Source organism: Acromyrmex echinatior, chromosome 4 (assembly GCF_024713525.1).
Source record: "Acromyrmex echinatior isolate Ae372 chromosome 4, ASM2471352v2, whole genome shotgun sequence".
Taxonomy (NCBI): Eukaryota; Metazoa; Arthropoda; class Insecta; order Hymenoptera; family Formicidae; genus Acromyrmex; species Acromyrmex echinatior.
This window is the reverse complement of record NC_141855.1, coordinates 2,312,377-2,335,185: the sequence shown is the minus strand read 5'-3', so window position 1 is coordinate 2,335,185 and position 22,809 is coordinate 2,312,377. Positions and strand designations below refer to the sequence as shown.

Sequence of the window (22,809 nt, the reverse complement as noted above, 5' to 3'; positions counted from 1 at the left end):
TGGATCAAAGCATCAATAATATTAAATTACTTGTCAACTTAATTTGTGTTACTGCTTCAGCTTCGGTTCAGGACTGTTCAAGAAATAATTGGTACACAGTTTGCATAAATTGGAAATTGTACAGATAAATTCACAAACAGTATTATTATAAGCATGGAAAACCATTTTGACTTAATATTTTCACATATGTGTATTTAATCAATCAATTTTTATTTAATAATATTAATTTCATTATTTTGTATTTGATCCTATAATAAGAGTCACGACATGAGAAAGTCGCGCGATTCATTGATACATTGTTTCAGAAATTCCCGCTCTATATTTGCTTACTTATTCGCGTTACTTTTAAATGTCAACAATATAATTAAAATTAAATATTTTAAAGATGTTAACAAATAAATTTCTTTACATTTATGTGTCGAAATAATGCATGCGAGAAGAATTGTTTAATTTAACACCTTTTTTTTTAACAAAATTATTTTTAAAATTTAAAGATTTGATTGTGTATCTTGAAACGAAGTTAAAATTACGAAAATGAATAAGTTCACCAGAATATTTATAATTTCATTGGTATCTAATAAATTTACTCAATTCTATAACTTTCACACGTGTCAAGATACACAATCAATACTCTGCGAACAACAAAGGTAAAATGATATCTTAGGCGCATTATGCGTGCAACGGAATGCAGCTTTATTAAAGAGTCTCTATCGTGTAAAGTAGGCCACTGATATAATGAAACAATTTATAATACAACCTTTGTTGCCGCATTTTTCAATGCAAATTATCGATGATTCGCTAATTAGATTCACACTATTTATCCTTGCTACTACATACTGTAAAATGCATTCGTTACTTAAAAGGAGTGATTGTTAAGACATTGAAATCGATAAAAATCTTCGAATTTACAGAACGGAATTAAAAATCCTTTTACAGGATTAAAATATTAGACGTAAAATTGAAAAATGCTGCAGTGAATTTTTTATTTTATACTAAAATAAAAAAAAGTTAAAAACTTTTATTTTTAATTCAACTCATAGAGTTGTCCGACATGTGGATGTTTCCTTAATACAAAAGTTTTATAGTTCGTATGAACAGAACGACGAGTTTTCGTTATAACGATACATATATAATAAAAACATATTTTTATATTTTATTAAAATTTATTAAGTTACATTTTATTTCATATTTTGGTACATACGATATAGATTACAAAATAAATATACGAAATGTCAGATATCCTGTCGAAACAGTAACTGACAATAATACAAACTTATACAAAAGTATTTGTTTATTATTAGTCTTATTGCCTCAAAAATTTTATATGATTTATACATTTCTGACATTTATAAAATATCAATTCTTTTAATATCTATTTTAATAAATAAAATGCGTCGGGGATATAACCAGGATTGGCAAATGTCCATTCCTTTTTTATTTTGATCCAGCCAGTGGTCAAAACTGATTTTAACCTCTCTCTATTTTAACTCTGAATTCGGCTAGTTTAAAAAGTATGTTAATAACATAATGCAAGGAAAAATAAAATTAAATTTTGCTCAAAATCGATTTTGACCAGGGCGATTAAAACCAAATTAAAAAACCACACTGGCTGATACTGTTCGTACCAACCCTGATTAAAACGGAAAACGTATTCTTAGTTTGGTATATTTCAATGGATAATGTTGAATCTGAATATATGCAATACATTTTACATTTAGTTTTGAACTACCTACTCTTTAAATGAATATATATTGATACTATCAGCCCAGTAAATACAATGTAACGTAAATATAACATGCAATGTCAGCTCAACAAGATAATATAATACACTGTGTTATATTACAGTTATCTTGTTGAATTGACATTTCATGTAACATTGTGTTTACTGGGAGTATACAGGTTTTTAATAACATTTTATTTACGATATTGCATCTTCTGTGTTAATCATATGATGCGACATATGACTAGCACGGAAATTCAAAACATGAAATTTTTGTCTTAAAACGATCTAATGTTTTGATCCAAAATTTTCATTTATTTGTTAGACATATAAAATGATACTCAGGATTTATCTTATGATTTTAATCAATCTATAATAGCCATTTGTTAACAAAAAAATAGTGTCAATCATAATATCCTTGTATCTAAATTTTAACTCATATTGTCTGTTAAAAATTTATTTGTTAAAATAGGAACCTCAAACATACAGTATTCTATCAATATTCTATTGTTCTATTATCAAATATTGTCAGAGATAATCCTGAAAAAGAACCTGAGTACATGTTTTTATTCTTCGCAGGGTGACGAAGTTATCCCTTGGTGCAACCTGTACCCGTCTTACTTATTATATAACGACGATTAAGTACCATTATAGCCTATTGCTTGGAGATTTAAAAAAACTAATTCTTTAATGTAATTTTATCGATTTATACGATCATATAATTAATAAGATTATATAGATAAAAAATGCTGTTAAATTAATTATTTTTTAGAGTCAATTAAATATTGAGTCTATCAAAAAATGCCATTTTTCATTATATTTAATGTATCTTGAAAACGCTTAATTTAACAGCACTTTTTTTATCTTATTTACATACTCGAATGAATCAATAAAATTGCATTAAAGAATTAGTTCCAAATAACAATCGTTTTTCAGTTCCAATAGCCTATTACATCGCGCTATCATTCCTTCTGAGATCGCGACTCGCTAAGCAGCGGCGCGGCGCGTGGCGGCGATCACTGGCCCGGTTCGAGTTAATGCGAGATCTCGCGCAAGAGGCGCGACGGAAAATTCACTCTACCTTTGTTCGTTCGATGCCGAAGTTCTACCCGGCTTGAGTAAAAACGGTCTTTTCAGTCTCAAAATCGCGGAGCGTTGAAAGTCGTAATCACCGCGATACGACTTAACGATCTTTGGTCACACTTACTTTTACGCCCACCTACTCAATTCTGGAACACTTATTTCAGGAAACCTGTCGACAAGCCAATTGGTAATGTGCTTCTGTTCTTTTCATTCTCTTTTTCTTTTTTCTATCGTCGGATGATGTGGCGAGAAGATCGGCCGGTCGAGATTAGATCATTGTTCCGCATCCTGCAACATGCCAGTTTGATAATCGACGTCCTGTCGCGAGCATTAATAAGTAGAACAATGCTACCCACGCTAAGAATGATAAGCTGCGAGCGATGAGTGCAATTAACGTTTGAAAAGAAGTGGATTACGATTATTTATTCAAGAACGTTCGACATCACATTTTTCAATGAATTTGACTATTAATTTTTAAAGAAGCGAATTAAAAATTGAGTTTCCTATTTGATTCCACACGTTAACTTTTTTTTTTAAATTTAATTTAATAACAGATTATTCAGCAAAACATTATTCTTTTACGGGAATTAATTTATTAATTGTTTTACTATATATAATGTATAAGAACATGTTTTCTGTTTACTGTTTGATATGTGAAATGTCATATAAAATAATCAAAATATCATTAATAGTGTATTGTTTTTCCCTAAAAAAAATTCCCTGTAATAATCGTAAATGCCTTTTCTTTTCTTTTTTTCTCTATTCCTGCAAATGTTCTACTATTTCCTGCTATAAGTGACTATTGTTTACAAGAATAGTTATTCTTATCTCGGTTGCATAAAACAGCTGCACAAAAGCAATCTGCATGGACAATGCTTACGAATCGCGCGCGTGTATTATTTCCATCTCAAGATATACACGCTCATTTATGACTCATTCATTTATGTAATTTCTTACTGTATTCTTCCGGATGCGTGTAGAGATTATTGTGGAAGATAGTAACGTAATCGATGCATCCCGCTCTAATTACACGCGAGCGTGACTTCGCATTAGGTTCTAGGAAGCGCACGGATCTAACGACGGCCTTTTGATGCATCGAATCGTCATTATCTTGGATATTTTGAAGATATGTACAACATAAATAAGATTGTAATTGTTGAGAATAAAAATTCCAGGGAAAGAAAACCGCGTTTGTAAGCAAGGCTTTATTTGTTTATTTATTTATTTGGGAACAACGGAAAAGAAGTATCTCTCACGTTTGTTTCAAAGATATTTTTTTACCCCGTAAGTGGCCATTAAGGTGATTCTTTAGTAAATCGAGTTATCATAAAAATGCATAATTTCTTTATACAATTTATTTTAATTTAATTTAATTAATTGCGTATATATTAGAATTACATTTTCAGAGTTACATATATTTATATTGAAAGATACAAAAATATTGTCATATTGTAGACTGCCGAATAACTCCGAATTTGTATTTAATTTGATTAGGAATTAATTTATTATATATTTAATTTGAATTATATTCAATTGAGCCAATAAATAGTATTTAATATACGACCAAGCTTATACATTGAGTATTTTCAATATAATAGGAAAATGTAAAATATAATATTCATAATAATAAGATCGCAGAAAGAGAACAAGGTTAACAATGAATTAATAACAGAAAATTGACCACCTTATCGCGAAAAAAAGCAAGGAGGAAGAAAAGCGGAAAAGATAACATATTATAGTATTTTATTGACATATAGAAGAACAAAGCTCTGAATTTGACGGAACGATGGAAGTGAGAAGATAAATAATGGTGGTAACGGGTATTTGGAATAAAACGGGAATGGAAATCGGAATTGTAGTGAAGAAGATTACGTAGCTAAAGTGAAGTGTTAGAGCGAAGAAGTCGATAAACAAGACAATATGGATGGAGAATAAAATGTTGAATTTTTAACCAATTGGAGTTTAGATATAATGGAGAAATGTGGTCATCTTTGCGGATATTATAAGAAAACAGGAGTTCTGTATACGCTGAATACGCTAAAGCATTCGTTGAGTTAAAGCTGGAATGTAATAATATAATACTGTATTAGAGTATTCGAATAAGAAGATTATATAAAGTTGTGATACAAAGAGTTTCTGCGAGGTTGAATGGATGCAACGAAAAGGATAGAAGGTGGAAACATAAGAAAGCAGTCCAACATTTGGTAATGGCATCATTAAATAATTATGAGAAATCAAAATAGATGTCAAGTATTTTTATGGAAGTACAGAGTTAATGTAGATATTGAAAAAAGGAAGACGAGACAGTAATAAGAAGAAATCTGCAATAAGTAGAGAGGATTCAGATGTAAAGTATTTGACGAAACCTATTCCGCCACGAAGTGAAGATCACGGTTTAAAATCATAAAAGCGGAAGAGACTTCGGATAAATGAAAAAAAATGCAAAAGAACTATATCAGCATACATCTAGAATTTAGATGTAAGTGGGATAGAAGCGAGATCAGCAATAAACGCCGTGAATAATAATGGCCCGAGAATGGAATCTTGAGGCACTCCAAATGGATCAACACGAGGAGGATGGAACAACATGGGGAGGAGAGAAAGTGAAGAATTGTACAGTAGGACTCTGTGGGAACAATTTATAATGAAGGAACTCATTAAGGCAAGAACGGATAAAACAAGGGAACTAAGCTTGAAGCTGATCATGGTTGATTGTATCGAGTGCCTTCGAAAAGTCAAAAGCGACTAAATTTTTGACACCCTAAATTTTCGGCACTTTTCTAAAAAAAATCACCTTAATTTTAACACATAATGTTTTTCTCAATAAATGCGAACATCTTATTTGGTTATAAATCAAAGAGACACGACACTAAAGATAACTACAGAAAATATAAATCACAAGAAAGGCTACGCGAGTTTAAATTTAACGTTTCAATAAAGTTCTGTTTTGTTTATGTAATGTTAGATAAATCTTCCGAGACTGTATAATGTACTTTTCGTCATGTCTTAAATCTTCCTTCTTTTACAAAAGTACTTACTGCAGACGTTACAGCGTTTCTCATCAGAACCATCGCCACATCCATCTCGACCACTACAAGTTATCGCATCAGAACGACATCTTCCATTGTCGCATCTGAAAGGACAGTATCTTGCGGTGATTCGACCGCGATTCCGCGTTCTACATGCTGCCTTGGGTTCATCGCTGCCGTCCCTACAGGAAACTACTGCGTTGCAAAATTCGTATGCTGGCAAACACTGACCATTGTTGCATCTGAACGTACCTTCGGGACATTCTGTATAAATCAAGAAATCTTACGTATTAAAGTAAAACATTACGAATATGTGGAATGCGTAAGGCAGAACATTTGTTTTTTTTTCAGAAAAATAGAATATACAATAACAATTATATTAACTAATCATTTAACTACTCCTATAACTCTGTTAAGAGATCGCTTTAATTTTTAATTATGTTTATTGCTCATTATCTATTTTACTTTAAAAATTTTTTAAGGAGACGCAAGTTATCGCTAGCGCGACGGCCGGATTTAATTGACAACAGACTTTTTTAATTTCAAATTAAAAATGTCCTTAATAGTAATATCTTTAATTGATTTCTTCTGTCTCACTCGAATGCATATATCAGTTTTTATCTAACATTGCAACATCATCTCTTGCAAGATCAAGCACCTATTGCTAGATACAATTGCTGCTCTATTTACTACTCTGAATTTTTGCTAAGCATATGTATACACATGAATTACGTTTAAACATATTTTTCTAGGCTTTCAATCTTAGTTCTACATACTCAGTATTATTCGTTCAAGCAATCTCCACTGGATACGTATGCTACTTATATGAACTATAGAATTTTTATATTGAGCAAACTTTAATCTCAGGTAATAGTTGTACGAGTAAAAAATAAGTGAATTTTTTTATTTTTGTGCGTTTTTTTTTGCGAAATCGACATATCCTTCCTATGTGTGCGTATTTTAATTCCGTCAAAAAATTTTGCAATCCTAAAGCGAGCTCAAAAATTTTGATTGCACTGCAATTCATGACAATTAATGATCATTGATGACCTATCCTATCGCGGTACCATCCCTTTGAAAGTGCGAACAAATATTTTTAATTTTATAATAAAATATAAATTATTACATATAGCACGAAAAATGAAAAAATTATGGAAACTTCTTTTCTTTAAATCTCTCTTTAAAATTCTTATATTTTGTTATAATTCTTTAAAACTTTCCTTTTCATAAGAATTTAAATTATTTTAGAAAATCATTTAAAGAAAACTGTACGGCCAAAAAATCTAAAAAGAATTCGAGAATGCCTATACATATTAATTACAAACTTATTCTCAATAAAAAAATTTAATTAAATTCTTATATTATGTGAAAAGGCTGAAGAATCTCCTTCGATAAATAATCATGTTTTTCTTCATTTTCTGTATAAGTACCTATACTCCAATAACGGTTATTAAACATAAAGAATTATTGTTAAAAAACTTATTATTATGGATAGTTAAATAATTAAAATTTCAACTTAAAAAAGTATTCCCAAACTTTTGACTTAGAATTGTATATTACAAAAAATATTTAAATTTTTATATTGTTTATAAATACTTTAAAAAAAATGTGAAAAAGACAGAGATACCAACTTCGCCGATTGTTGCAACCAATCTCATCCTCGCCACGAGGACAATCGCGATTGCCATCGCATACTCCGGATCTTGATATACAGACATTACTGTCGTTACATCTGAATGCCTGCACCGGGCAACGAAGACCGGTACACTCTTCATCAGAACCGTCTGCGCAATCGGTACGGCCATCGCAGACGAAGAACCAGCTGATGCAGCTTCCGGATGACCGGCACTGAAACGTGCCCGGCGCACAGCCAGTCCGCCGCGCGTTGCAACTGCTGTTCGTCGAAAAACTGCAATCGCATACGCCGCCGATGCATCGTGACATTTGATCAGCCATACGGCATTCCAAATCGGCAACGCACGGTAGCCCCAAGCTGATTGCCGTCATTATCGTACTCTCATGACGGTCTGTCTTTATTGGCACTGAAAGACAGAAAAAGATTGAATTACGGTATCAAGATTGCGACACTCAATCAGCTAATTTTGAACGCTTTAAATATGCCTAGTGTGATTTTTTTTTTAATTTTTCGCTCATTGAGAAAAAAGATTTTATTAATTAATCGAGCAATTATAGTATCTGCCACAAATGATTTATAGGTATAGTGACAACGAATGTCGATACTGAAAACGAATACAAAATTCTTCTCTCTGTCATGGAGACTAATGCTAGTCATCAGTTATTAGTAATAGAAGCAACCATATAATACAAGAAAAATTGTCGAAATTATCGGCGCAGTTTTACGAGCGCCAATCAATTAGTTCCACGAAAGGCCAAACTGTGAATCATGGGATGCAAAGTAGCGACCGTCATGAACGTCCGTAAAACAAAGCTCGGTTTTGTACCGTTCTAAAAAAATAATGCAAACGGATCCTCCGGTCACCGTCAAGTTTCTAGAACAATCTAAACCTCCGTATTATAAAATCTAGGGTTTTAGACGAGTCATTGTTGTGTGAGAAAATCGTCGCCGCGAGAGGTGTGCCGTTGTACTCTGTACTCTCGCAAGTAGCACAGCAGAGCTTGTAAAGTGCTAAAAAGCGATTATATACGCTTTAATAGCGCTTTGTTAACGCTTTGTAAGCGCTGTGTCCTATTTGGGCTGACAATCTAAACTTACTGAAATTGTTCAAAACTAGTGTTAACAAGTTTTTCTTTTTTATAATAGTGATTGTCCTTCTGGACAAAATTGCTAGACTTATTTTCTTTTTTGTTAAAAATTGTGATCTTTGAATGAAATCTCCTTTCTGCCTCCGTTCGAAACAGCTGGATAGATTTTTATTTGTTAGCAATACCGATTATTTGAAAAAGTATACAAACAACGATTTAGCAAATATGATTTGAATTATCATATAAATCGTGTATTATTTGTTACACAGACGAATAATGAGAAACAATTCGTAATAATAATTTATCGATCCGTTTTCCTACCAAATCATCACATTTGTTATTCACGTTTTTTCTAATAACAAACTCATTTCTCTCAGTGCTTTATCAGTAAAAAATATATATTTTTTTTTAATATGAGAACGTCGATTTTCTCTCTTACCAAAAGTTGTCGTTGTAACATGAGCGGGTTCGGTAACTTCCGCTTCGATAACGACAGTATCATCATCATCTGGAAGTTCGTTTGGTCCGGGACGATTGTTAAATCCAGGTCTTAAACTCGATGGTCTTGTCACCAAATTTACCGGTATTAATTGATTAGGAGGTTCCGTCGATAGAAGCATCGATGCGTTCTTTAACCAAGATATCTGAACGCCTATTAAAAAAAAAAAGAAAATATTAAGAAAAGAAAAAAATTCGTTTATAATCATAGTTAATAATATCAGCTAATCACATTTATTATTATCTATTACGTATTAAAAAATCTGTGAAAGTGTGATAATGGAGGGTAATAAGATTTCGCATGTGATGATCGCTTACAGATTTTCTTTTTTACGCATTTGTAAAAAAATGTGTTTTGTTAATGATTGTGCTAATTAAGAATACGAATGCCTCATTTCGTTAATCTGTTTGAGACCGGAATACAAACCGTTCGGTCTCGTGAATTCCCGTTGCATCCGTGTACACACGGAAAAGCAGATTATCGGATAAAAGGCGCGTGAAACTTAGAGAAGCGATGATGCAGTCCGATACAATTCCCGTACGCGTTCACGGATTACTCCATGGGAATGTTAAATGACTTAAGAAGGAATCAGGTATCACTGTTAACTCGTTACAAATTCACATAATTTAATGCAATACGAAATTTAAAATACAGTCCCAATTATATGATAATCTCAAAGCTCTATTTTTACAAGAAAATACAAATTTTTTACTACATTACATTATATGAAGTTTTTTACTACATTACATTATATGAAGTTTTTTACTTCATATAATTATTAAATACTTTAGATTAAATATATATAATTAATGAAACTGTAACTAATTTTTGTTTACAACAGAACGACTTCTAGTGAAAAAAACAGATATGAAATAAATGCAATTAGCCAAATATTTCATTACTCAAAAAAGATCTCGAAAAAACTTATTTGTAAAAAATCTATTGATTTTAAGATGGACATAAGACGGACTGACAGTAATTAGAATAAATTGGATGAAAAATATTTTCTCGCGCACACATTCTTTTTATATAATCATTAATTTTGACATATTAATATTTATTTGATCATGTTTGAAAAAATTATTTATTATATACGATACAAAAGTGTAGCATTAATTTTTGCGTATGCATTTTTTAGGAGAACACTATTTATAAATTTCATAACATAACGAACCTAAATAATATTATTTAGATTTGTTATTATATGATACTTCAGTCCAGATTCAGTCCAGATTTCAATTAGGCATACCTGTATCTTGTTCTTCTTCGTTTTTTTGTCCGTCAGTGATAGTTTCCTTATTGTGTTCGATTTCAGTGACGTCCTCTACTATCGGGTCCTGAGTGGGAGGCAGATGCTGTGGAAGTGGTGCAGGTCTCACGAGACTGTCAGGTCGACATACGTCGCCTTCACGACGCATCGGAGCGGTACATTGGCAGCGGCCGAATAAATCCGGAATGAGAAAATCGCAATGAGATTCGGGATCCCAGAGACGGCAATGGGCATGTTCGTAACATACCTCACCAAGTTTAGCCGCTGCAAATTAGATTCATTTCTAAATTTAAGAACTTGCACACATTGCGAGTCAATCTAGTTTGTAAAGATACGTTATTGTTACATTTACAGAAATAAAACTTTTTGCTTTATTAACAGATTCGGAGCAAATTATGCCTTTAATAATTACAATAGCCACCACAATCGAGAACGATGAAGAATCCATAGGCACACCAAAAGTCGGCTTATAACATTTTTTTGACAATTATTTCATAATCTTTTCTTTTTAAAGGAACACACCGATATTAGAAGCGTCTTATATATTCATATATAATTTATATTTGAATTTTTAAGAAAATATTATTGCATAATTTTAAATATAAAATTTCTGTCAATAAATAAACGCGTATTATTGTTTCTTCTATATAAGACGATTCTATTCACGACGGTATCTTCGATATTATACTTTTACGATGACAATAAATAGCTGAGATCATTAGTGCAAGAAATTGCGGTGATCCCGGCATTGAAAATGGCGCAGTAAGCGCCTGTCAGCGATCGAAACTCTCGATAAATCAAGAGAAAACGAAAGAGAGTATACGATCTTCAGAATGCATTTCCAAGGTATGCTAACTTAATGTGCGTATCGCGTTCGATGAGCCGAGAAGAAGAAGCTCACATAAATTAGAATTTTCTTCGCAGGATACTCTAACTACGCTTTGCTTGGCTATTCATCCTTTCCATCATCGATCTTTCACACATATATGTTGTTCGACGTCGCTAATGATCGCCTTAATGTCACGTGAAGAGCTACCAACGGTAACATCAAGGAACATGAACAGGTTATTTATTTATATATACGGATACTTACCGATGCATTATCATGTATTAATATACCGATTAAATATAAGTTCTTTTAGCTGAACTTCTTGTATGGTTCTAATACCTGTTCTTTTTAGCTGAACTTCTTGCACGGTTCATCTTTTTTCTTTTTCTCTCCAACGTGAAGAGCTTACTTCAATTCTGCTTTTATTGCTTGAATTCAGATATGGATTTCAAGTATTTTAACTCAATACTTATTAGAATTGGATTCAGTACTTTAATTATATAATAAGATTTTATCGACCAGGAGACACAGTAGTATTTCGGTGTTAATATCAAGTCTTTTATACAAAAGATGTATGTATATAAATTGGGTTGAAGTAAAATCGTGCAATTTCGTTATATAATTATTTTTTTAAGACTAATTTGAGTTGAATAGAAAGATCTTTCAATAGAAATATAAAAGATACGTACTTAGGTTTTTATTATTGACATAATTTTGCAACACGTAACCTAACACTTTAAATTAAGGTACGTCGATCAAAATGTACTTACGTCCTAGACAAGTATGTCTGCGAAATTGTAAGTGTCCCTCCTCGCATCTGCATACATTCTCGAGACAGCTGCTGTTCGCCACTTTTAAAGAGCATTGTTCCTTCACGAGACAATCGTTACCCAGTAGAGTTGCTATAACATTACAAGCAACACAACATACACTATAAAAGTGTCTTCTTTTTTAAAATAACAACAAAAAATTCCTAAACATTTTTTAAATTCTTCTGAAACATTCCATATTTATATTCTGGGCAATCTTCAAAATTTTCATACCGTAAAGTGAATATTTAAAAACATTGATTTCGGCTAACAGGATAGAAGAGAACTGTAGTTGGAGGAGATAAAAGAGTACTTGGACGAACTTACATTCGAGACAATGGGTTCCATTGTAGCCGGCGAAGAAAGGCTGACACCGGCAATAACCCAAGTAACAGTGGCTATTAGCGATGCCGATCTCACACTCCCGATCTTGGTTACATTCGTCACCGAGCTTCACATTCGTTGAAGTGGGTGAAGATGAAGCCAATCTCTATAAGAAAGTCGAAGATGATAAAGGCTCTCCCTTTTAGACGATGATATTTGGTCCCTTTTAGTGACCCAGTTTTTACGACAAAAGCTAGACAAGAACATTTTTAGACTTTAATGAAAGACTTGCAAATGAACTAAATTTTGTGCTTATATGCCTGTGTATTAATTAAATGCCTATTAAAATTCTGGAAGAAAGAAAAAAAGAAGAATTTTTAATATAATAATAAGAATTATAAATTATGAATAATTTAATAATTAATAAATTTAAAACTAAAAATCAATATACTTAAACTCAAAATTTTTAAACAAATTAAATAATGTAAAGATTACGAGTCAATGCGGGATATTAAGTGCTAATAAATGAATTACTGAGAATGAGAATCGAAACGTTTAGCAGTAGTATTGAATTTATTATAATATTAAAATTCATTTATTAGCACTTCATATCCTGCATTGACTCGTAGCTTTTATCATTTAATTTGTAATATATAGGATTTATATTATATTAATAAATTAATATTTTTAATATATGATAAGATCAAGTGCGAGCGTGGCAGAGCACAAGACTTCTATACCAGAGATCTCGGATTCTAGGCAGGACCGAAAAATTTTTCGAACGTTAGTAAGCTCCTCTCGAGAAGCAATGGCAAACCACCGAGAGTATATCTTTGCCAAGAGAACTTCTCTAACAAAAAAATTGTCGTGCGGAATCGACGTTAAACAGTAGGTCCCATATGACCGTGTATAATCAGCGTGCGCACCAGGCATATGAAAGAAGTCACCACGCTCGGTTATGGGTAATAAGATCTCTGAAGGGAAATATGATAAAGTCAACAAATAGGTCATTTTAAACGCTACAACTTTTGTGTGAAACATTTTTATTTTAAATGCTTACTTTTCAAGATATTAAAAAAGCCCCGGATCCCTTAAATATCTTGAAAAGTAAGCATTAAGAAAAAATGTTTCATACAAAAGTTGTAAGGTTTAGGTCGATTTTTTTCATAAAAATACAATAATTCGTCGTCTGCGAGGAACATCGAGCATCGGCTAAAATAGTTTATCTCATTGTCGGTACTCACGATGGAAGTAGAAATGAAAATAGAATCACGCGTACTCGCGACTGCACGCTTTAAGCACCGCAAGGTGACACGGCATCCGTTGCACGCGTATACACCGTTAGCGTACCGTGCGCCTCAAGTTAGATGACGTGCGTAATATTATTCGAAAGAAAATCGGTAAATCTTGCCGACGAGTAATGCTTGAACATATAATAATATCGTAAGATTTTATTGCAATTCCCGTCGTGCCTAACGTAACTGTGCCACTACGGATTAACGACCCCAATACGCTGATTGCTATATAAGAGAATTGGTCGTTGCTGCTCTATCCTCCAGATATATATATATAAAGTAAGAAGTTCTTCAAAAATTTTTTTTAGAAACAATTATGTAAGCATAGTTTTAAGATACAACGAGATATGGGTTTGACTATTTTAACTTTTCTATTCCAAAAACGTACAATAGAGATAGTAGATACCGTAAACCCGAAAACACTTCCAATTTATCAACTGATTATTTATTGTCCATTTACGAGATAATTTTTACGTTGTATCATGCGCGACAAACGGTTTTCAATTACGTATGCATCTCACATGTAAGTCGAAGAGACAAAATTGTCGTGCATCCTGAATCATATATGAGCCGTCTTACATTTAACGATAAACGTGTCGTTCGAGCGGAACGACAGATTCATCGAGCGTCTGTTGATGAATAATTAATGAATCTGCTTTTCTGAATGAACGCGGTTATTTCTACGTCGACAACATTTGCCGTCTTCCTGAGAAAAATCGAAATAGAGTCATATCTGCGTCCGCCAAGCATCATGCTTGGTCATTGCAAAGCATGAGAGCTCATTATTTATCAATCCACACTATTATGTGTTGCTTTCCCTGGAAAACACCGCGATTACAAAGCGTGTGCGTTTCATTTCTTAACAATTAATAACTTACATGTATGAGGGCACACAAATATAATCACTTATATATGGGATCAAAGAAATTAATCCACGCCTTCAAGAGAAAGAGACAGTTAATCGACCATTGCACGCAACGCCGCGTGTATGTGGAAACACAGAGCACGAGTTTAGCGTGCATAACGCTGCACTCAAGGGTGGCAAGATGAAATTTTATATTCAACGCAAGCGCCTCCAGCTGGCTCTTAATTACGTTTAACGAAGCGAGCCAATTTAAACGCAGAATAGAGCAACTACAGTCGTTCCGAGGAGGAACACGTCGAAGACGATCGCGATCTGTAAGAGTCGGTTCCCACGCGGAAATTCCATTCGCGCTTCAGCTACGACCCCGAAGGATGGCGGAACACATAAACCTTCGAAGAATAATCTAAAAATTGTGTTTTAAGAGGAATAATCTAAAAAGTTGACGAAGAAGTTGTAAAAAAGATATTTTAAATATACTTCAAATCAATTGCATTTATTATGTACTGTTCATTAAAAGTTACAGAATCGGGATGTAGATATCATTTTATCATTGTTTAACAAAGATAATATAATACTTGAGAGGCACTTGGGTGAAAATCTGAACACAACCCTGAGAGGAGATCTTTCTTTATTAAACAAGAAATTTGTGGAATGATGACAATAGCGTAACATATAGAAATTTCAAAATAATGAGTGATTTCGAAGTTTAATGCTTTATATTTATATAAAATTTAAAACAGCTACAGAAACGATTTCCTTTATTGGAAACTGAAGTTTCAGATTTTTTTAGTAACTTGGAATTGTTTAAAGCGATGCCAACGACTAACAAAATTACGATTACAATATAATTATTAATTATTATGTAATTTGAATGCAAAAAATCACTTTATTAATAAAAATATGAAATTCATCATGTTTTAATTTTGTCTTCAAACATACTAGATGCTAACACTTTTTTAGGCCATGAATCAATTTTTCGGATCGAAATAATTCAACGTAATGATTACGTAGCGCGACTTATGTAGCTGCTCTTAACGCAGCCGTAAATTTTGTCGCAATTGCAACGAGACTGAACGAGACACGCGATCAAGAAATATGTGCGTCCTGAATGGTACGATTTACGAGCCATCGCTGTCACGCCAACAATTTCACGGTCGGCAACATACGAAATACGTTTCGAAGTTCGCACACGATAACGTTATTCTGAATAATATAAGCGCAATGATTGTGATCTTTACGCAGAATCGGAATCGAACGACTTTGGAAACGCGCACGTACTCTTTTAATTTATACAGGATATATCAGTTATCTCCATGTTCGTCTATGGATGTTATCAATCGCAGATCAATCTTTTTTTTTTCATAAGAAATAATAAATATTTATTACCTTATCAACAGCTTTTCTTTATTTCAATTAATATTGCCTTGGCCATAAGCCCTTAATTTATTGTATTTTCTTGGAAAAGGTAATAATTTACAGAAAAACTAACAAAATATTGAAATTATTATAAAAGTAAATATTATTTTTCAATAAAACTGTTTTTAATTTATTTTTCATTTTTTATTAGATATATGTAAGAATATTTATATCAAATTGTAGAGGTGCTTTCTACTTTTGGCCGAAGTATTTATGCATAACACACATATTGAAATATCACTAAAAATAAAATACATAAGAATTTGCTACTTTATTGCAACTTAAGTATATCTTTGAAATTTAACTTCTAAACATTAAAGTTTCTCGATTAAGTTTATATAATATTCGAAACTTAAAATAACATTATCAAGATTGACGATCTAAATCGTTTTATTGCGCGGTAACAAGAAATTACAGTTTACGATCGTATATAAAATAAAAAATTCGATGATTCGCGTAAAGATAACACAGCCGGTCTGGTGATACATGTCGCTGCTCTTAGCGTGAGGCACAACCGTGTAAAATGTCCTGAAAATCTTCAAAAATCATTTCTTCTTAAAAACGAATAGCGCGGTGTACTATTAAGCAACTAACTAGGTAAATCGACTATCGATTTCGGAGATAATTATATGCTCCGGAAACGTCGATTTCCCGGTGTAATCGCGCATCTCACGGCATTAGCGCGCTCCCATCAGGTCAAAAAATGCCTCGAAAAATCCAATCGTTTCCACGAGAATAATTGTCGGGCGTCGATTACAAGGTATGGCAATGCTATTCGCGCACTGTGATGCATGGAAGCATCAGACCGTCGCAATTATCTCATGGGATACCGGTACCCGGTTTCCAACACGTATGTATTGGTAACTCGAGCGTTTCCTCGGCTATCTATTCTCGCCGTACATGGGAATCGCGTTTCATATGTGCGTACCATAAAATATACTTTGGATAAAGCAGGGGTAAAGTGGGAAAAAAGTTTACACTTGAGAAAAACTTGTCGGAAAGAAAAGTCGTAAAAATTGAAGATGACTTGCTCGACTCGTGGTACTCTTAATTATCATTACCTGCACCTGTAATTTTCTTGAGGTAAACTTTCCTGTTCTAATCGTTCATATTCTTGTCGACCTTTTTCATATGCAAAAACAAACATAATTAACAAAAAGAGTATTCCAAATAGTTGGAATACTTTTCTTGTTATTTATAATTACTTGTTTGTTTCTGTGAAAACTGTGAAATTAATTATAATAAAAAATAAATACAAAATCTTAAGAGATGATTACTTTAAGATTTTGTGTTTGTTATTTTAATATACAGATTGTTTAACAAATTTTCATCTGATTTTTTCGTTCAAAAAGAAATGATAAAAGATAATAATAATTCCTGAATTATAAACAATTAAAATATCGCAGTTCTTTGCAAATTTAATTTTTACAGAGCTAAACAGAATTTATCTTAATATAAAAAATTTCAATCTTCATCATTAGTGCTATGAAAAAAGACAACTTCTGATCAAATCTTTGCTAAGAAAATGTTATAAAAATTTGAAAATAAATTTGATTAGATGCCTCCTACCTACATTTTCTGTATTCATTGTTGAAGATAGCCTACAGAATAACATCGATATCGATGAAACCGCTCACTTTTGAATGTGAAATGAAGTCGCTCACAATAACAGATGCGACAGTAGCAAGAAAGACTCGAAAGGTGAAGGTACCCTGCATAATGCAACGAAAGGAAAGAAACGAGCCGCATATTCAGCCGCATCGTTGCAGACGGGATTGCAACTACCGCTGCGTAGAACTAGGAGGAGGCGGAGAACTCTCTGAGAGTTCTGTTTGCCTGCAAATTGGCCCTCGTAGTCGTGGTCGATCTATTTTCTCCAGCCCTTCTCCTCTTCCCTACCCCTGTCCACGAAAACAATAGATCTGTTCTTGCTAGCATGAGTGGATCTACAGCGAAGCTAATAAAATTCGAGGTCGACTATTGAAAATCGTAGAATAATTTTGTTCAACAACATTGAGAAGTTGCGCGATATACGGAATAATTGTTTTCAAGATCTTTAATCTTAAATTGTAGAACGTATTTGAAAGCATAAACAATTACAATTTGAAATAGACCGATGCGAATAAATCTAATTAAATGAGAGAAATCCTATTTTTTTCAGTCAAAGACATTAAAGAGAATCTTATTAGTGCTTCAATTTTTCTGTATGAATTTGTAGGACTTCTCTCATTTAATTGAATTTATTCTATTTAAAATTGTATTTGTTTATACACACGTTTTCTTAAAAAAACGACGTTTCTTTATTAGTTACTGGTTATTGCGACAAATATTACCGAAATCTCGATAATCGAATAATGAAAACGTATGCACGGAATACGAGGAGATCAAGAATCTGGCTGAGACAATAAATTATTCGCAGATTAAGATGTTTATTAACATCAGATTATTAATAAAGATGCTTATTAGTATTAAAAAATTATTAAATTATTTCTCAATTTAATAAGTTATATTTCTACTTTAGTCCTTCTTATGATTTACATTTCAAGACCGAAAAAGATTTGTTACGTATTCACATTATGATCTTAAAAGATATTGTACTTAATATTGTCAATAAAAAAATTACATTAAGCTGTCATTGTAAAAATATATGTATTAATTAATTAAGCAATTAATAGCACATCAAAAATCAATTCAGTCAAAATAAATTCCTATACGTACATTCATTTCTTGTGAAAAAAGATACGCAATGTAGAAGGTGCAATACCGTAACATGAGATAAACCGTATACGTAAGAAGAAGTGTACTCAGTCTACTATTCACAACCATTAAAACGTAAAAGTTTTATTAAAGCAGGTTAAGCATGAGAATAATAATTTACATCTTACTCATATACTTAACACGTAGATATGTTTAAAGTAAAATATTTACTTTCCGCTAGAAAATGAACTCAAGTGATAATTCAGATAGAGACTTTATGGCCCGGAATGCATTCCTCTTTAACACGACTCGCATATTCAACGGATGACACGTCGACGACGCGACTCACCGGTTGACGTATCAGAGTCCAACGACCTACGAGGTCATGTAAGAATTATGATTCAACATGCGTATAGACGAACGTAGTCCTGCCGGAAGACCGACGGGTTCCTAACTATGGGTCCCTAACTACGGAACCCGTAATTGATAAGCAAGGATTTTTGACAAATTCAACCGCTTAGAAAGCTTCATAATTCACATCTAGTTGACATTAATATGATTTTAATGTCATAGTTGACATTAAAATAGAATAGAATTTTTATTTATTCAGAATAATCTTGAACTCATTGAAGAATATAGAATTACTGGTACTTAAAAAGAATTTCAACACGTTTATTCGTTACGCAGGATGTGTATAAATAACAAGATTTTTTACAAGGATTTAACATCCTGCATATCTGTACTCATACTAACGAATTAGCACAAAAATGATAATAGCAAGTCGTTTAAGCTCTTGATTATGGGCGAATGAGAAAATTGTTATGCTGAGAAGAAAAGCTCACATCATATAGTAAACAAATTGATGGATGGATCATACATGATAATTATGTCCGTGAAAAAAAAAACGTACAAATAATTATTATACTATAATACTTTACTAATCGAGAAGCAGCTAATTCAAAATATTATGTTACATATAATGATGTCACAGAATGAAGTCAGTAAACATTATTTAACCCATCAAACAACCACAGACTTCTGTATATTATACTAAATTGCTAAATTTGTCCCTTTAATTACTGCAAAAAATTTGCCAAAAATATATGCTCAAAATAAGTCTATTCATCCAATCAACAAAGAAATATATGACATCTTGAACCAATCACAGAAGTACACTTACATCTTGAATCAACATTACAGACTTGGCATCTTTTAGGCCTATTCTTTTTGACTGAACTTTTATACCAGTTCATTTTTTTTCTTCTTCTTTTCTCTTGAAGAGAAAAGGAAGAAATTAAGATAAACTGATGCAAAAATTTAGTTAAAAAGAATAGGTCTCTTTTCTGTATGTGCAGTTACGTGACGATTTGCGTATTTAATTCGCTCTCTAGATTGCTAATCTATATTTTAGGATCTAACAGAATGTGGCAATCAGACGAAACAGATCACTGAGCGCTCAGTGAGTGGTTGTCGTTCTAATGCAAAGTAACTTGTACTTGTGCAGAATATAGTGCATAAATTTTAAATAAAGACAAAAATCATATAAAATAAAGAACAATTAATCGGTCACAAGTCGACTTAAATTTCTAGAATATCATTGAATGATTTAAAGAAATATTTTATCACCCATTCTACTCAACTTGTCTCCTCCAACTATTTCATATTTCCAACATTGCAATTAAAAGGCTGAAGATTCAACAGAAATTTAAACTGTAACGGATGTGACTGACTAATTGAAGATGATTATAAAGGAGGAGTACTTAACTGATCCCAAGTAGTACACCAGCGCCTACAAAACGCTAATAAAGCACCTATATGCGTTTTTTTAGCGCTTTGTTATAGCGCTATATTGTTGGCGCTATGTGCTACTTGGAATGCAAATGGTAAAAAAAAGAGAAAAACGGTATTCGGAATATATTAATTGTAAAAATCCTATTTAGAATAAAAATATAATCAAAATATTTTTATGAAATGTTTATATTAATTTATATAATTTTTATCTCAAAACTTGAATTACGTACATTGTGTACATTACCACATTATGTATATTGAAGATGTTTAGGAAGTAACACATTGCAAAGAAAAAAATTTTACTTAGTTTTCGAACAAAATAAAGTTCGCCTTTTTTATAATGTCATAATTTAATCATGACATTATTTATTTATTCGAACTTTATAATGGAAAACATCATATATGGAATTAAGAAAAAAAGTGAATTCAGATATAAATTTATAAGATAGTATAATTTGCATTAATACGCGATACAGAGTGAGTAATTTTAATTGACGCATTAATTTTTCTCGAAAATCAATATTTGTATTAAAAAATGGTTTTGCGCAAAAGTTTTATGCATTCAATAGGAAATAAAACTTATAACTATCGAAATTGGATCTTTAATATTTAAATAATTCGGTGTAAAAATTTATATATTACTTATCAAATTTTGCCAAACTATGCGCCGAATTGATTTTTCGAATTTGATATTGACAGAATTATCGTAATACTATCACAAAGTAAATTATCTAATAATTTAATAATTTGCTCATAGGCATCTTAACGATGATGATAAGTATATTAAAATCTATAAATAATTTAAACAAAAGTTTTATGACTTCAAAGTTTTATGACTTCAAAGATGACAAAAAATGGTGCCATTGGTTTCATTAATATATTATTCGACATATCGATATTGAACATTGCAATGAGCTGCTCTATGTTAAAACACGTCCCAAAATAAAGTATAAAATCTCGTAAACTATTGGTTTTTTTATCTCCTCATCTTAATATAATACTTTTATGTGCAAAAGAATTAATCTCCAAGAGACACGGTGTTAGTGGAACGTCATACGCTAAACTTGTACGTTGCTTACATCTATAACTTAAATCTAACAATAAGTAAGTATTACGACAATTCTTGTGCTCAGATCCTAATACATTAGACTATCTTGATATCCTGCAGAATCCACGCAATGTAATTGCGGCGTCACACATAAGATAAATGCGCATGTTACACATAAGATAAATTATTGCATTAAAAACGGGCAAGGTCCTTATGTCATAAATCTTTATGTTATAAATCGCCCAAACAAAACGTTTTTGCGCTCATTCTCGTTTCCAGCGAGGGGGAGAACAACCCAGCAACCCTAATAAATGCTAAAATCCAGGAGACATTCGTGGAAACAATACGAACTCACCAGGCAATTCATCATCGTGCACAGAATAAGAATCGTCACACGACTTCCGTGCATTATTTCCGCTTTACTGATCACGTAGCTTCTCCAGATCGAATCGATTCTCCGCTTCACCTGCGGCGTACGCATATATATCATCGCCGATAACGAGCGCGATCGTTAGCTTTGTGCACGGAAGGGTGATTGCGTGACAGCGGTACGAAGAAGATATGAACAAGCGTGCACTAGCGGCAATCTTCTCCGCGACGTATCGCGTTTACGCGTGCGTGAGGATAACTGAAACGAGACTGAACGGACCCCCGTCGGTCTGACTTTTGGCGCGGGAGCAACAGGAGGAACGGAAAAGTAGCCAAGATGGGGCCGCCCGTCCTCCCACCTTCTCTTCGTCAGGGTCTTGGACTCCCAGTCTTCCGAGTTTCCTCCTTCTCTTCTTCTTCTTCTTCTTCTTCTTCTTCGTATCGTTTCTTCAGCCGAACGGGAAAGCGAAAACATTTCAATCCTGACATTGATATTTTAAACTAAAATATTTTTAATCAATTTGTACAAACAACTACTTAATAGAAAAGAAAAACCTTAACGGGGTGGACCTCAAAGCTGGACCTTAAGTGCTTAAATAACTCGATACTACATATATCATGAAAATTGCCCACCGAATTGATTTATCGGACTTTTTAAAACGCAGTCCCGACAGAATTATAATAATAAGAATTTGATGCTCATCTTGGGAAGAGTTGGGGTGGATCTCGCTTTCGCGTGGAAAATTACGCCCCTAAGCAAGCAGGAGAGGAGATGAAAGTTGTTCGCCCCTATAAGCAGAGAGAGAGGTGAGACAGACTTCGCTTCGCGTGGAGTCATAACTTTTTAACGTGGAAAGAAATAACTTTTTAACAGATAATGAGGGATGATTAAACCTGCTAAGCTGTGTTTAGATTCCCACCCGAGTACCACCAAGTGTCTTTTTATCCTTGTTGCTCATCATCTTCGTGCAGTATCATTTATCACCTGATTCGCGTTTGTCTCACACAATCCTTCTCTTCGATTAATCAATCTTCAGTTTT

General features: G+C 32.8%; 1 protein-coding gene and 1 long non-coding RNA gene across 2 annotated transcripts; one reads left to right on the top strand and one right to left on the bottom strand.

The window, feature by feature from the left end:
• Window positions 1–1,143: 1,143 nt before the first annotated feature.
• Window positions 1,144–22,137, bottom strand: ImpE1 (Ecdysone-inducible gene E1). Its single transcript, XM_011058466.2, is given in 11 exon segments — window positions 1,144–3,091; window positions 5,842–6,051; window positions 6,054–6,096; window positions 7,464–7,694; window positions 7,697–7,729; window positions 7,732–7,874; window positions 8,996–9,208; window positions 10,305–10,589; window positions 11,925–12,056; window positions 12,291–12,453; window positions 21,755–22,137. Coding segments are annotated over 11 exon segments (1,608 nt in total). The 5' UTR covers window positions 21,890–22,137; the 3' UTR covers window positions 1,144–3,071.
• On the top strand, window positions 10,596–11,796 carry LOC147909865 (uncharacterized). The gene is made up of 3 exons (XR_015544775.1): window positions 10,596–11,171; window positions 11,250–11,389; window positions 11,507–11,796. It is a non-coding gene; the product is annotated as an uncharacterized LOC147909865 (long non-coding RNA).
• Window positions 22,138–22,809: the final 672 nt, after the last annotated feature.